General features: G+C 38.1%; 1 protein-coding gene across 1 annotated transcript in view; it reads left to right on the top strand.

Annotated features, from left to right (window-relative positions):
* The window catches only part of FAM135B (family with sequence similarity 135 member B), a 149,847-nt gene extending 138,486 nt beyond the window's left edge, over positions 1-11,361 (top strand). Inside the window, 7 exon segments of the mRNA XM_064442042.1 lie at positions 1,065-1,231; positions 2,420-2,511; positions 5,117-5,214; positions 5,508-5,659; positions 6,488-6,598; positions 9,058-9,171; positions 10,874-11,361. Coding sequence (XP_064298112.1) covers positions 1,065-1,231; positions 2,420-2,511; positions 5,117-5,214; positions 5,508-5,659; positions 6,488-6,598; positions 9,058-9,171; positions 10,874-11,079 — 940 coding nt within the window. The 3' untranslated portion in view covers positions 11,080-11,361.
* Positions 11,362-12,001: the final 640 nt, after the last annotated feature.

Below are 12,001 nucleotides of genomic sequence, written 5' to 3' on the forward strand. Positions count from 1 at the left end.
AGCTGCCCAAAATTTTGGCTTTCTGCACTTGCATTCATTTGCCACCCAAGGCTTTATTTTTATTTTTCTGAAAGCATCTTGAGGTTTGTTTAATAGACCGTGTTGTAAGTCCTGCTTAATCTAATCACAAAATTTGTTCCTTCTTTGTGAAGCAAAATGTTTAAGCATGGATTCATGCACATGAATCCAGGGCGTCCAGGTCCAAATGCTAGATTTTTCATTCTTGTATCCCTTTAAAGTCGGTAAAGCTGACGTAAGTAATTGCTTGCCATTATATCAAGTGACCTTAAGCTATCCCCAAGGTTTGTATCTCCTAACCTGGTTCATCCCAATTTTCTACCTAATTCTACACTTATGTTGTGATTATTCCTTCTTTCAAAGCTCTGGATAAGTTTTGCTAAGGCAAAAAACCACTGAAGAGTTTGGCATCTTCAGCTAGCAGAATGTTTCAGAATGAATTCATGTGTCAAATTTTAGGCCTTGAGTAAGAAAGGGGCTAGGTTAATTCTTTCAGCATTGAGCTGCTTTTCCTCTACCTACTAAATATTTTCAAAACAACCTGAAACCAAACCAAACCAAACGTATCTACCATATGAGGTGCAACGTTTAACTCCACAGTCTGAAGAATGGAGAGAACACCTTCTGCCTGCCTATAAATGCATCTGATGCTAGAAATTTTTTTTTTTAATGTTTCTTTGAAATATAGCATTTCAGTATCTATAAGGCTGATGACATTGTTAAGATGCAAAATTGCTAAGTTTGTATCTTAGTCTCATTGTTATGGGCCATCATAAAATTACTTTTTGTAAATCCTTCGTTCCTCTGGTAGGTATGAGGTGTTAATGGGCTTTAGGTATTCCCTGTATGTAGCCAAATCATTCAGAAACTGATTTTCTTCCCTGCATCCTGATTTGTCTCAATCAGAATAGATAAGGGATAGTGTCCAGGTCTCTACTTAAAAGTTGCAAACATAACTTCTTGCAAATACCAGCCTCCTCATTTCTAGTTTGAAGGTTTATTGATGAACACCCAGTTCTATTGTGATTAATTAATGTATTCTCCAGTTTTTATCAGGCCAAAGAAAAATTTAAAAAAGAAATGAAGATTGAAGGATTTCTGTACAGTGACTTATCTGTACTAGCTTCTGATATCCCGTATTTTCCACCAGAGGAAGAGGAGGAAAATTTGGAAGATGGAATTCACCTGGTTGTCTGTGTCCATGGATTGGATGGTAAGGCCAGGAAGAATTGCTGTTTGCAAGTCATTTTGGTTTAAACAAACAAACAAACAAAAACAAAAAAAAAGGCAGATGTTCAGCAAGTTTGAAAGAATGGAGAGTCTAAAGTATTTATCTTAGCTAAGTATTTAGTCCTTATCATATTATTCATTTTATTGTAATAAAAGATCTAGGAGAATATTAAATATTTGCTGTAAGAAATGGGTGCTGCAACTTTTTGTTGTTGTTGTTTAAACAGAATTCTACACCAATTACACCAGTCCTTCTGTGTACAGATGGAGTGCATTACAGTAACTCTTCTTGTCTTTCCACAGATGCTTGGTTGTTTTGCAGTATGTCACCAGGATGAAAACATTATTTAACCCTCCCCCAATTCTGTTATAGGGTAGACAGTGGCTGGTTTTAGAAAGTAAGAGAATAAAAATCATTATTCACTGCAGAGGAAGCATGCCCTGGAATTTTTTACATATATGCTTTCTAAGCAGAAAACAGATGGGTTAAACTTGAAATATCTCTTGAAAAATTATTGGTATCAATGGGAAAGGTGTAGATGTTGACCTTAAAACTGCAGTGAAGAAGGGGTAGAGATTGAAATCTCAGGCATTCTCAGAAATATGGAAAACAAACATTGGCTTGAGCAAGGACTATTTGCCATTCAATATCTCAGTGGCAGTGAGTCCTTCTCATGAGGTGGAAGTACCTCCTTTTCCAACAAAATATTTCAGAAGATTTTGGATTTTTCTGGTATAGAATGGGGCATGTCCCAAAATATTTGGAGCCTGACAGTATTTCAGCACCATCTCTAATTGTGAATACACAGAGGCAGGCTACTCTTCCAGCTGCAAGAACAGACCTCAGCTTTTTGGCTTTTTGGCTTACCTCTCCTGTTCAGTATATAGGGGACAGAGTTGTTCCAGGCCTGATCTTCACCCTTTCTTCCCCACCATTTATGCAGTCCCTAGCAGCAGGAGGTGAGGTCCAGCCCCACCTTGTGCAGGCTGGGGGTATTCTTGCCCTCCCACTGTTTCAATGCATGATCCTGAGGTGTAGTGAGCTGTCTTAGCAACATTTAGCAAAAGCTCCCTGGTGTCAAGGTTTATTGGAAGAGGAATGTATCAAATTTACTTTATATTAGTTATTTTTCTGTTGAATTACATCTTTTACAGTACCATTTATTTCTAGGTAACAGTGCAGATCTGCGGCTGGTAAAGACTTTTATAGAACTGGGACTCCCTGGTGGAAAACTGGACTTCCTAATGTCTGAAAGAAATCAGGTAGTACAGAGCTAATTTCTGTCTTCCTTTAGATATGCTACAAGCTGTTGACATTGCTGAAACAGGGCCTTCAGCAAAGCCTTTTCACCAAGTGAATGAAGTAAAAGCACTGGAGAATTCAAGGAATTTTATATAGTAGTTAATGCAAAGGCCTGTTCCTGTTCCTGTCTAATTTGATAGGGTATTCAAACCCAAGAGAAAATATTCCTAGCATTAAAGCCAAAGGCAATGACATTAGCAGTCATAGGACTACAACTTAGAAGAAGAAAATTGATTTATCCTGTCAGTTTGCAAACTTAGCCTCTGCTTATTGAATGCCAGGCAACACAGCACTGACAGAAAGCAGCAAATTTAGTGATGCTAAATTCCCTGGAGGATGTGCAATATCCAGCAGGTGTTGCCAGCTTCCTTTGCTGCATCAGCCATTGTTTCTCCTGTTGCAATGTTTGTGAGATTTATTTCCTTGAATGATAAAGAAATGCCTTCCAGAAAAATTCATTGCTAGTCTAGGCAGAGAAACAGAAATGAATTCTGTGCTTTGCTCTGCAATGAACCTGTATTTATGACACAGAGGCCTCACTTTATGCACAAGATAAGGATTTCCAGTGCCCAGTCAGAAACATTATTCTGATTTATGAGCAGCTGAGAAACTTGAGTCAAAACTTTCCCACCTTCTTTGTTCAACAGCTTTTGTATTTTGAAGTGGCCACTTGGTGTTAGTCTGTGAACTTGCCACCTTCCAGTGCACATCTCTGTCAGCAGCAGACCTGCACAGTGAACGTAAGCAAGATGAAAATAATGAGGAGACCCCTTCAGACTTTCATCAAAGCCTCTTCTCATGTTTTCAGAGAATGAAACACCTTACAACATCTCTATTTAAAATTATCAAGAGCCCATAGGGGAAATTTTAGTGCTCCTGTAGTTTGGGAAATTGAGTAAGTTCCCATGGCACTGGAAATAGAACCTGTGTGGTTTGATGACTATTTGGGTACCGTAAATCATCCTGTCACCCTTTTTTCCCTGCTCTGTGAAGCACACTGAAAATGACTCAAAAAATCAGTCATTTAGCTGAAGTTTGCCTTCAAGAGGAAAATGCAAATCACTTTTTTTAGACATTCATTTGTAATACATTTGACAAGCTCAATCAGGCTGAGGTGAAACTAAAGGATGGAGATATAACCAGGTGAAATTTGATGTATTTTGTTTATGATTAATGTTCAGGCTGATATTCTTCCACTTTTAAACAACCTGAAAGATTTGGGATAATGAGCCTAGAAGGAAATAATTAATTATCAATGCAGAAAAAACAAACAGGCAGAAGGTTAGTGGACTGTTTGTAGTTTATGAGAACATTTATTTTAAGACTGTATTGCAACGTGAACATGCTCATGTTTTCCTTTGCAAGAGCTGCAATTAGCAAGATGAGTTGTGTCACAAAAGCATTAATTACTGATATGTTTGCTCTGAATAGCTGTTCCAACATTTGATGATTGTTTTTGTGGTATCTCATTAGTTATGAATTTGATTTAGAGTCCTGTTGGATTGTCAAATGACACAGTTCTGAATAAGATCTGCTTGCAATCATATAGACTGGACAATATATTATATGTTTTATTGTACCACAACTGGCAGCACTGTTGCAAGCAACAAATTGTTTGTCTCTGTCTAGCACTCATTCTCTTACTGATAACTGCTGAATAACAAACACACAGCATTTCATGAAGATGGCCAAATAATTTTGTGATTACATCCTTAGCATCAGCATAACCCACGTGTCAGTGAATATTGCTGTAAACTATTTTATTGCAGTAATCTGTTAAATCTTAAATGCCAAAAGCTTTTCTTCCATGTGCAGAGTATGGTATCTAGAGCAGCTGAGCCTTAGCAGTTCTCACCAGTGTCAAGTCAGGCTGCTTTGAGATAATACTTATGATTCTGGAATCACTCAGCCTAATATTGTTAATCTTACTGTTAATAAATTGTAGGTCCGGGTTTATACTATCATGACACGTACCAAAGTTAGAGGCACAGTCAGTAGAGAAAGAAAAGTAACTGCAGGAGATAATTCACTCCCCTTAAAATATAAATTGTCTTCTAGAGGGCCCAGTTTTCATGCCTTACAAAGTGTAGAGTTACTGTAGTACTACTTAAATTCTCAGGTTGTGTTCTTGAAGCTAAAAGGCACAATATAGAGTCAAAGAGACTCTATGACAGAAAATTTTGCCTTACTTTACCTACGAGCTCACTGAGGACAGTGAATATCCACATGGGCTTTAATGGTAGCTAAGTTACCCACACTGATGGTCTCAATACTGTTGAGGTTATTTGAGAAAGGGAATTCTTGTCTTGAGTAAGTGTGCAATATTAGTTGGGAGCTATTTTCTAAAAAACTGAAAGTGAAACTTCATTAATCTGTTTTCAAAGCAAAACTTCAATTTTTAGGGGACTTGAAGACTGAGAAAAATGCCCCGGTCCCCACCTTGAGCATGTATAAAGAAAGTTTGGACTGGTTTTTACTTCTGCTTGCATTTTACTTTGGAAATATCATCAGTCTGCAATAAGTGCAATATATTTTAATTCTCCAACTCATTCAATTTTTCACTAGACTGATACTTTTGCTGACTTTGATACAATGACTGATCGATTATTGGATGAAATTATTCAGCATATCCAGTTGTACAACCTCTCCATATCCCGAATAAGGTAAGTGTTCTGATAATTAATAGACTGTAACTGAGTTACATGAGCAACATTCAGTGAAATTAGCTTTTCCAAAAGTGCCCAGTGTCAAAAACCATTGTATCAGTGAGATGGATTTTCACTTTGTTGTAGATGGAAGAGCATCTACTGGCTGAAAAAAATGTGAAATGGTAACTAAAGGATGTTACTGAAAACCCTGATAGAGTCCCCTCAAGAGAAATTTATGCCACCCTTATGTTTAATTTAAATAAAATACTGATGGGTTTTGTGGTAATGTAATTCTTTCTTTCCAACAGTTTCATTGGACATTCCCTTGGTAATGTCATCATTCGATCTGTACTAACTCGCCCCAGGTTTCGCTATTACCTCAACAAGTTACACACCTTCCTGTCCCTCTCTGGGCCTCACCTGGGAACCCTTTACAACAACAGTACTTTGGTTAGTACAGGTAAGAGTTGATGGGAAACCTATGACTGGCTGCAGTCCATGGAAGAGTGCATGAGAGAGCAACACATGGAGGTAGCAATAAATTGTAACAACGGGACTTGTACACTGAAGTTGTGGAAAAATATTTGCTGAAGTCTTCAAACCCACACAGAAAAATTTGCAGTGAGAGGGGCTTTCAGTATGTACTACCAGGTCCAGCACAGTGCCCCCTGAAAAACCCAAGGTGTGCAGCAGTGAAAGATGATCTTGCTTCCACTGTATTCTTCCACTTCTCTGTGTACTGCCAATTCAGAGAGACATCTCCAAGGCTGACGAAGATACTTAGAGTGTTATGGGAATGGAACATCCTACAGTTCAGCCTTCCTGAGTGTTTAAGCTACCAGGGCATTGATAAACATAGAATCATAGAATCACAGAATAGTTTGGGTTGGAAGGGACCTTTAGAGGTCATCTAGTCCAACCCCCCTGCAGTGAGCAGGGACATTTTCAACTAGATCAGGTTGCTCAAAGCCCTGTTCAACCTGACCTTGAATGATTCCAGGGATGGAGCATCTATCACCTCTCTGGGCAACCTGTGTCAGTGTTTCACCACCTTCATTGTAAAAAATGTCTTCCTTACATTTAGTTTAAATCTGCCCTCTTTTAGATTAAAACTGTTACCCCTATCCAGTGAGACCCTTAGACTTTTCTCCCTGTTGATTAGCAATACAAGAGGAAACAAAGACTTATATTGAGTTACAGCACTACCCTTACTGTAAGCACATGCCTTTAATCCCCTTGGCTGGTAATTAGCAAACAAGATAAAAAATTGCATCAATTTTCATTCCAGGTCTATGGCTCATGCAGAAGTTGAAAAAGTCAGGGTCACTTTTGCAACTGACCTTCAGGGACAATGCGGATCTGCGCAAATGTTTCCTCTATCAGCTCAGCCAAAAAACGGGTGAGTAGGGCTTGGTGTGGCTGTGTAAATATCAAGGGCATTCCAAAGGATTGTGCTGGATTGCCATATCCTGCAGGGAGTAAAGGAAATCTACATTTTGTTAATGAATGTTCTTTAATCACTCTTGCTTTCAAGAAGGGCTGCTCTGCCTAAAATTTGATATCAATTTTCTCTGTTAATTTTTTTCTGTGCCAGTTATCAGTGAGTATATTTGCCAAACTTTTAGCTCCAAAGAAGACCTCCATGATGTAGTAAACATGCACCTAAGTTTATATTCTGCAAGAAGAAACATCATTCTTGACAGGCCACCATTGCTTAATTTATGCCACTAGATGAAAACCATTTTTCCTTTTTTATTATTTTTTTAAGTTTAACATCTCTTGTCTCTAAGAAATATGACTTTGTGAGATGAAAAACAAATTTTATTCATGTCTATTTTGACACCTTTGTACTACAGAGGGAGATGTATGGCCGCACACTGCAAAAATGATGGCTAAATAGAGATATTTTTACCCCATCCTTGGTCTGTCATGAATAGATGAAATAAATCAGACTTTTCTTAAGGAAACAAAGCAAGCATGATCCTTCTATTCAAGCAAATGTTTTCTTTTAATAGTTGGCTTTTTAATATTGTGCGTGAGCAAACGGGGGCCAAGTATGTAGTCACAAGTTCACTACTTGATATAGAATTTTTTTTCTCATATTTTGGTACATTGCTAATAGGAAACAAAGACTGTGTTAAGATTAATATAACTTCTTAATTCTTATTCTGACAGACAGATAGAGGTGTTTTATAATTTTATGAACATACTACATGACATAATCAATGATGGGAAGCTGCTGATTCTTGACATTACTTGAATTTCCTTATTTGAATTTTCCTTTTGATTCCCTGGCTCTCATTTTTGTGGAATACAGTTCGTCTGCTTTACTACTCCTATGTTCAAATAAAACCGAGTCTACACAGGAAGCTCACATTGTAACATCCCAAGCAAAGAATTCCCAAGCGTGTATTGTGAGTCAAAGCAATTCGTTGTTTGTTAGCTTTGTAGACTGGAGGTCTAACAAGCTGTAAATGAAGGTGTTGTCCCTGCAAAAGCAGAAAGCAGAAATTTAAATGTGAAGAGGGTTGTTTGTAAGGTCAGAATCATCCAGGTAGGTGCTTAGGTGAAAAATCTGAAGAAGGAGGTAGGTCCAGATGTGAACATATGAGCTGGCATACTAAGTCAAAATAGAGGTGCCACTACTCCAGCAACCTTCTCCCAAAACTATTTGAGAGAACCTACAGAGGGAGAAATACCAGAAGCAGTGTTGTGCCTACTTTTCCAGATAACTCTTTAAGCTTCCAGTAATTTCTGACTTTCTTCTTAAAGAAGAAGTCCCTGCTACTTTAATCTTGTCTTTCTTGCTTGTCTTGAACGAAAAAATAAATATTCCCTATTGAACCTTGTCACATAGATTTTAGATATAGTTACACTCACTGTTGCTTCTCCTACCTTTTACCTCAGACTGAAGTCACAAAATCAGTTGGTTTGATTGCACAAGAAAAAATGATAGACAGATTCGGCCAGGCTTAGCAAAGACAGCCAACAGGACTCTTCTTCGTGGTGGTGATCACATATTTTTCTATGAAAATCTAGAAATCAAATTATTTGATTCTGGGCCCCTTTCCCATAAGAGGCAGGGAAAGATGGTAGTCAAACCTACATCTCTGCTGTGTTCGGGATACTCTCTGGACTATTAGATTAGATCACCTGTGTCCATTTTCCTGCTTTTCTGCTGAATGTGGGTGATGGAGGGCTGAAGAGATCACAGACTGGGTAAACAGCAGGACCCTGTTTCCACAGTCTGTCAGTGCCCACATTGCCTCCAAGGAAGAGGGAGGATTCCTGTTTTCCAGTCCAGGTACCACCAGTATGCATTTATCAAGGGACTGCTGAATGCAGGGACTGGATCCCAAGACGCCCTGAAAACTGATGTAATAGTATGACATCATAGCAGTGAAGATGGTTCCTCTTCTCCTCTCTCTATTTTATTTGAAAATTGTACTAATTTGTTGTGTTCTTTTTGGATGTGATCCCCATTCCTGTGAACAGTTATTTCTCCAAAACCACTCATTGACTGTAGTGGGTCTGTACATGTGTTTCCAATGTTTAGAGGCATAAATATTTCAAGATTAAAGTTTTAATCAAACCGGTTTTTCAAACAGAGACAGTTCTTACATTTTTGTGGACATACAATTAACCTATATGGGTGTTGATAAGTAACAAATAGTTTCTTATAGTTAAAATAGAAATGAGTTTGAGCTATTCTGAATCTAAGATTGTGTTGCATGTTTATTATTATTTTGCACTGTAGATTTTCAAATGCATTTGAACATGAAGTAGTCATGTTGATGCTGTATATATTTTCATTTCTGTGCATCATTGTGATAAATGTATTTAATGCGTTTGTCACAGGTCTTCAGTACTTTAAAAATGTTGTGTTAGTGGCCTCACCCCAAGACAGATATGTACCCTTTCATTCAGCAAGAATAGAAATGTGCAAAAATGCACTTAAGGACAGACACACAGGTATGTTTAAGATCCTTTCTATATTTACAAAACTGTTGAGGAAATGTGTTTTTGTGTAACTGAGGTAATTGCATTAGAAGGGTTTTTCATAACCATGATGAAAACTCAAATGTTTATTTGATAAGGAAGAAAGTGTTTTCTTCCCACAGGAAATTACCGAAATCAATAAAAGAAGCTTTTTAAGATGCACTTTGTCTGATGAAAACAAATTTCAATCAGGTCATAATCAAAGGTTTCTTACTGCTTCTTCCCCTTCCCTCTAATTTATTTTTTTTAAAGTGATGATAATAGAACTAGCTCTTCAAGTGTTTTTCTGTAACCTACTTATTTGCTACTACTGTCTCACCTTTGTTTTACATAATGAAACATCTCTCAGCACATCCAAAGTCAGGGGGTTTTCCCTATGTTTTCAATAGTGTTTGGATGATTGCCAGGTAATTTAAAGGAATAGATCTAAAATAAAGATCTAAACTAAAGTAAAGCACATCAGGGCTCATGCCATCAGAGGTCTAGCCCTCCTGTGGATTTAGGCTTTATATTGCCTCTAGGTATTGCCTTTGTTTTTAGCAGTCTCCCTCATTTATAAAATCACAGAGTCACAGAATCACAGAATAGCAGGGGTTGGAAGGGACCTCTGGAGATCCTCTTGTCCGACCCCCCTGCTTGAGCAGGCACACCCAGAGCAGGGGGCACAGGAACGCGTCCAGGTGGGGTTTGAATGTCTCCAGGGAAGGAAAATCCACAGCCTCCCTGGGCAGCCTGTTCCAGTGCTTTGTTTTTCCTCATGTTTAGGTGGAACTTCCTGTGTTCCAACTTGTGCCCATTGCCCCTTGGCCTGTTGTTGGGCACCACTAAAAAGAGTCCAGTCCCATCCTCTTGACACTCACCCTTTAAGATATTTATAAGCATTGATAAGATTCTCCCTCAGTCTTCTCTGCTCCAGGCTAAACAATATTCCATGGCTTCAGTTTGATACCACTTCCAGAAATAATTTTCAGTGTAATTTCATACCCATTTAGCATAGGTGATTATCTAGAAATGGAGGCAGTCTTTGGAAGTAGAAAGAGACACCCAGGCCCAATAATCAACATGGTTGCCTTTACACATCTTACCTAAATTGCAGCTCTTTCTATCTACCTCAGATATGAATCAAAAGGTAATTTTCTAACTCTCCTGTTGGTTGTTTCTCAGGGAGATGTTTTACCTAGCAGGACCCATATCTACATTCAGTGTAGATCATTTATGAGCACAAGTTTCCTGAGCCATTGTTTTTGCCCTATAAACTCCTCAGCTATCTATATGATGTCCTCCCTGCATTTAGATTCCCCAGAGAAACCTGAATGGACCTCTAGGTCTTGCCAGACACTTTTGCATTTGAAATCACAGGCAGCATGAGTCCAACTATATTCCCCTGAAGGAAACGAGCATTTCTTTCCACCACAGATGTAATGAGTCTAAATGCTCAGGAGTGTCCCATTCTTCATGCTAGGAGCTTCAGCAGACCTTCTTCAGATGGCTAGTGCCTCCATTAAATTAACAACATCCTGGCACTCAGCAAACCTTTAAAATGGATTGCTCTCTCTTGCATTTTGGCCTTGCTTCCATTTTCCTTCTCATTGCTACTGTAACTAAATGACACTGGAAGGAAAGAGGGGATCTAGCAGCTTTGGCACATAGGCGTGACATCTAAACTCTTTTGCAGGTCCTGTTTATGCAGAAATGATTAACAACCTTCTCCAGCCTTTGATTGGGGCGAAGGACTGCACTTTGATCAGACACAACGTGTTCCATGCTCTGCCAAACACCGCCAACACATTGATAGGCCGCGCTGCCCACATTGCCGTGCTGGATTCTGAACTCTTCCTGGAGAAGTTTTTCCTCGTGGCAGGACTCAACTACTTCAAATAGTGCCTGAAGTACAGGGTAACAGAGGCAAATCATTTAATTGAGCTGAGGAGAATCTCTTAGCCAAAGGAGTGCAGTGTTAGAAAATAGATCAGGTGGGACTTTCAAACTCTCCATTTCCATTTCTGTTTCAGAGAATAAAGTGCTATGGCTTTAAGGCATTCAAGCTTCCAAATATTGGTGCTTTTGGAAGAAATAAATATTTGTCTTCAGTTTCTATGTCCTTTGTCCACATAAAGACATGAGCCACTTCTGAAGTACAGAATGAGAATAAGAAAGCTAATTCTCTAAATGTGATTGGACCAATATGATTCCTATTTCTCCTGAATATTAACCCAGGAACTTGGCTGTCTTTGATTTAATGATCATTTACTTATTAACAAAGTTGTAGCACTTTTGGGGTAGTTAACACATGAGGAAATAAGCATATATGATATATGAACTCAGGTTAAAACCTCCTTTGTGATGAACTGAGAAGTTTGAAAACATTTATGAAAATTTCAATGTTTCCATTCGTTGAATGAAAATATTTGGATGGTTCCATTACTGGTATTCATTTGTAACATGCGTACATTCAAGTAATAGAAAGGAGTGAAACTTTTATCATAGAATGAAGAAACCTTGATATTTGTCTTTTTTTTTTTTTAAAAGAAACTTTAATTTGTGAAGAATTTTTTTCATGTTAGAAGCTGCCAAACCAAGAGGAATCTATTGGATTACTTGTAAAATATCAGTGGCGTCTGTTCACATTTCTTCTGTTTACATTTATAGAGCATCATTCTTGTGCTTGTTATGACCTTAGAGGTACAATTTTTATTTTTACATTTGTATCTAAGTACATTTAACCCTCCCCCAATTTTTTTTTTTTACATTTATTACTCTGATATGAAATTCAATATCTAGCCAGTAATGCCCCTAAAAAACC

This window comes from Phalacrocorax carbo, chromosome 2 (genome assembly GCF_963921805.1).
Source record: "Phalacrocorax carbo chromosome 2, bPhaCar2.1, whole genome shotgun sequence".
In the NCBI taxonomy this organism is placed as follows: domain Eukaryota; kingdom Metazoa; phylum Chordata; class Aves; order Suliformes; family Phalacrocoracidae; genus Phalacrocorax; species Phalacrocorax carbo.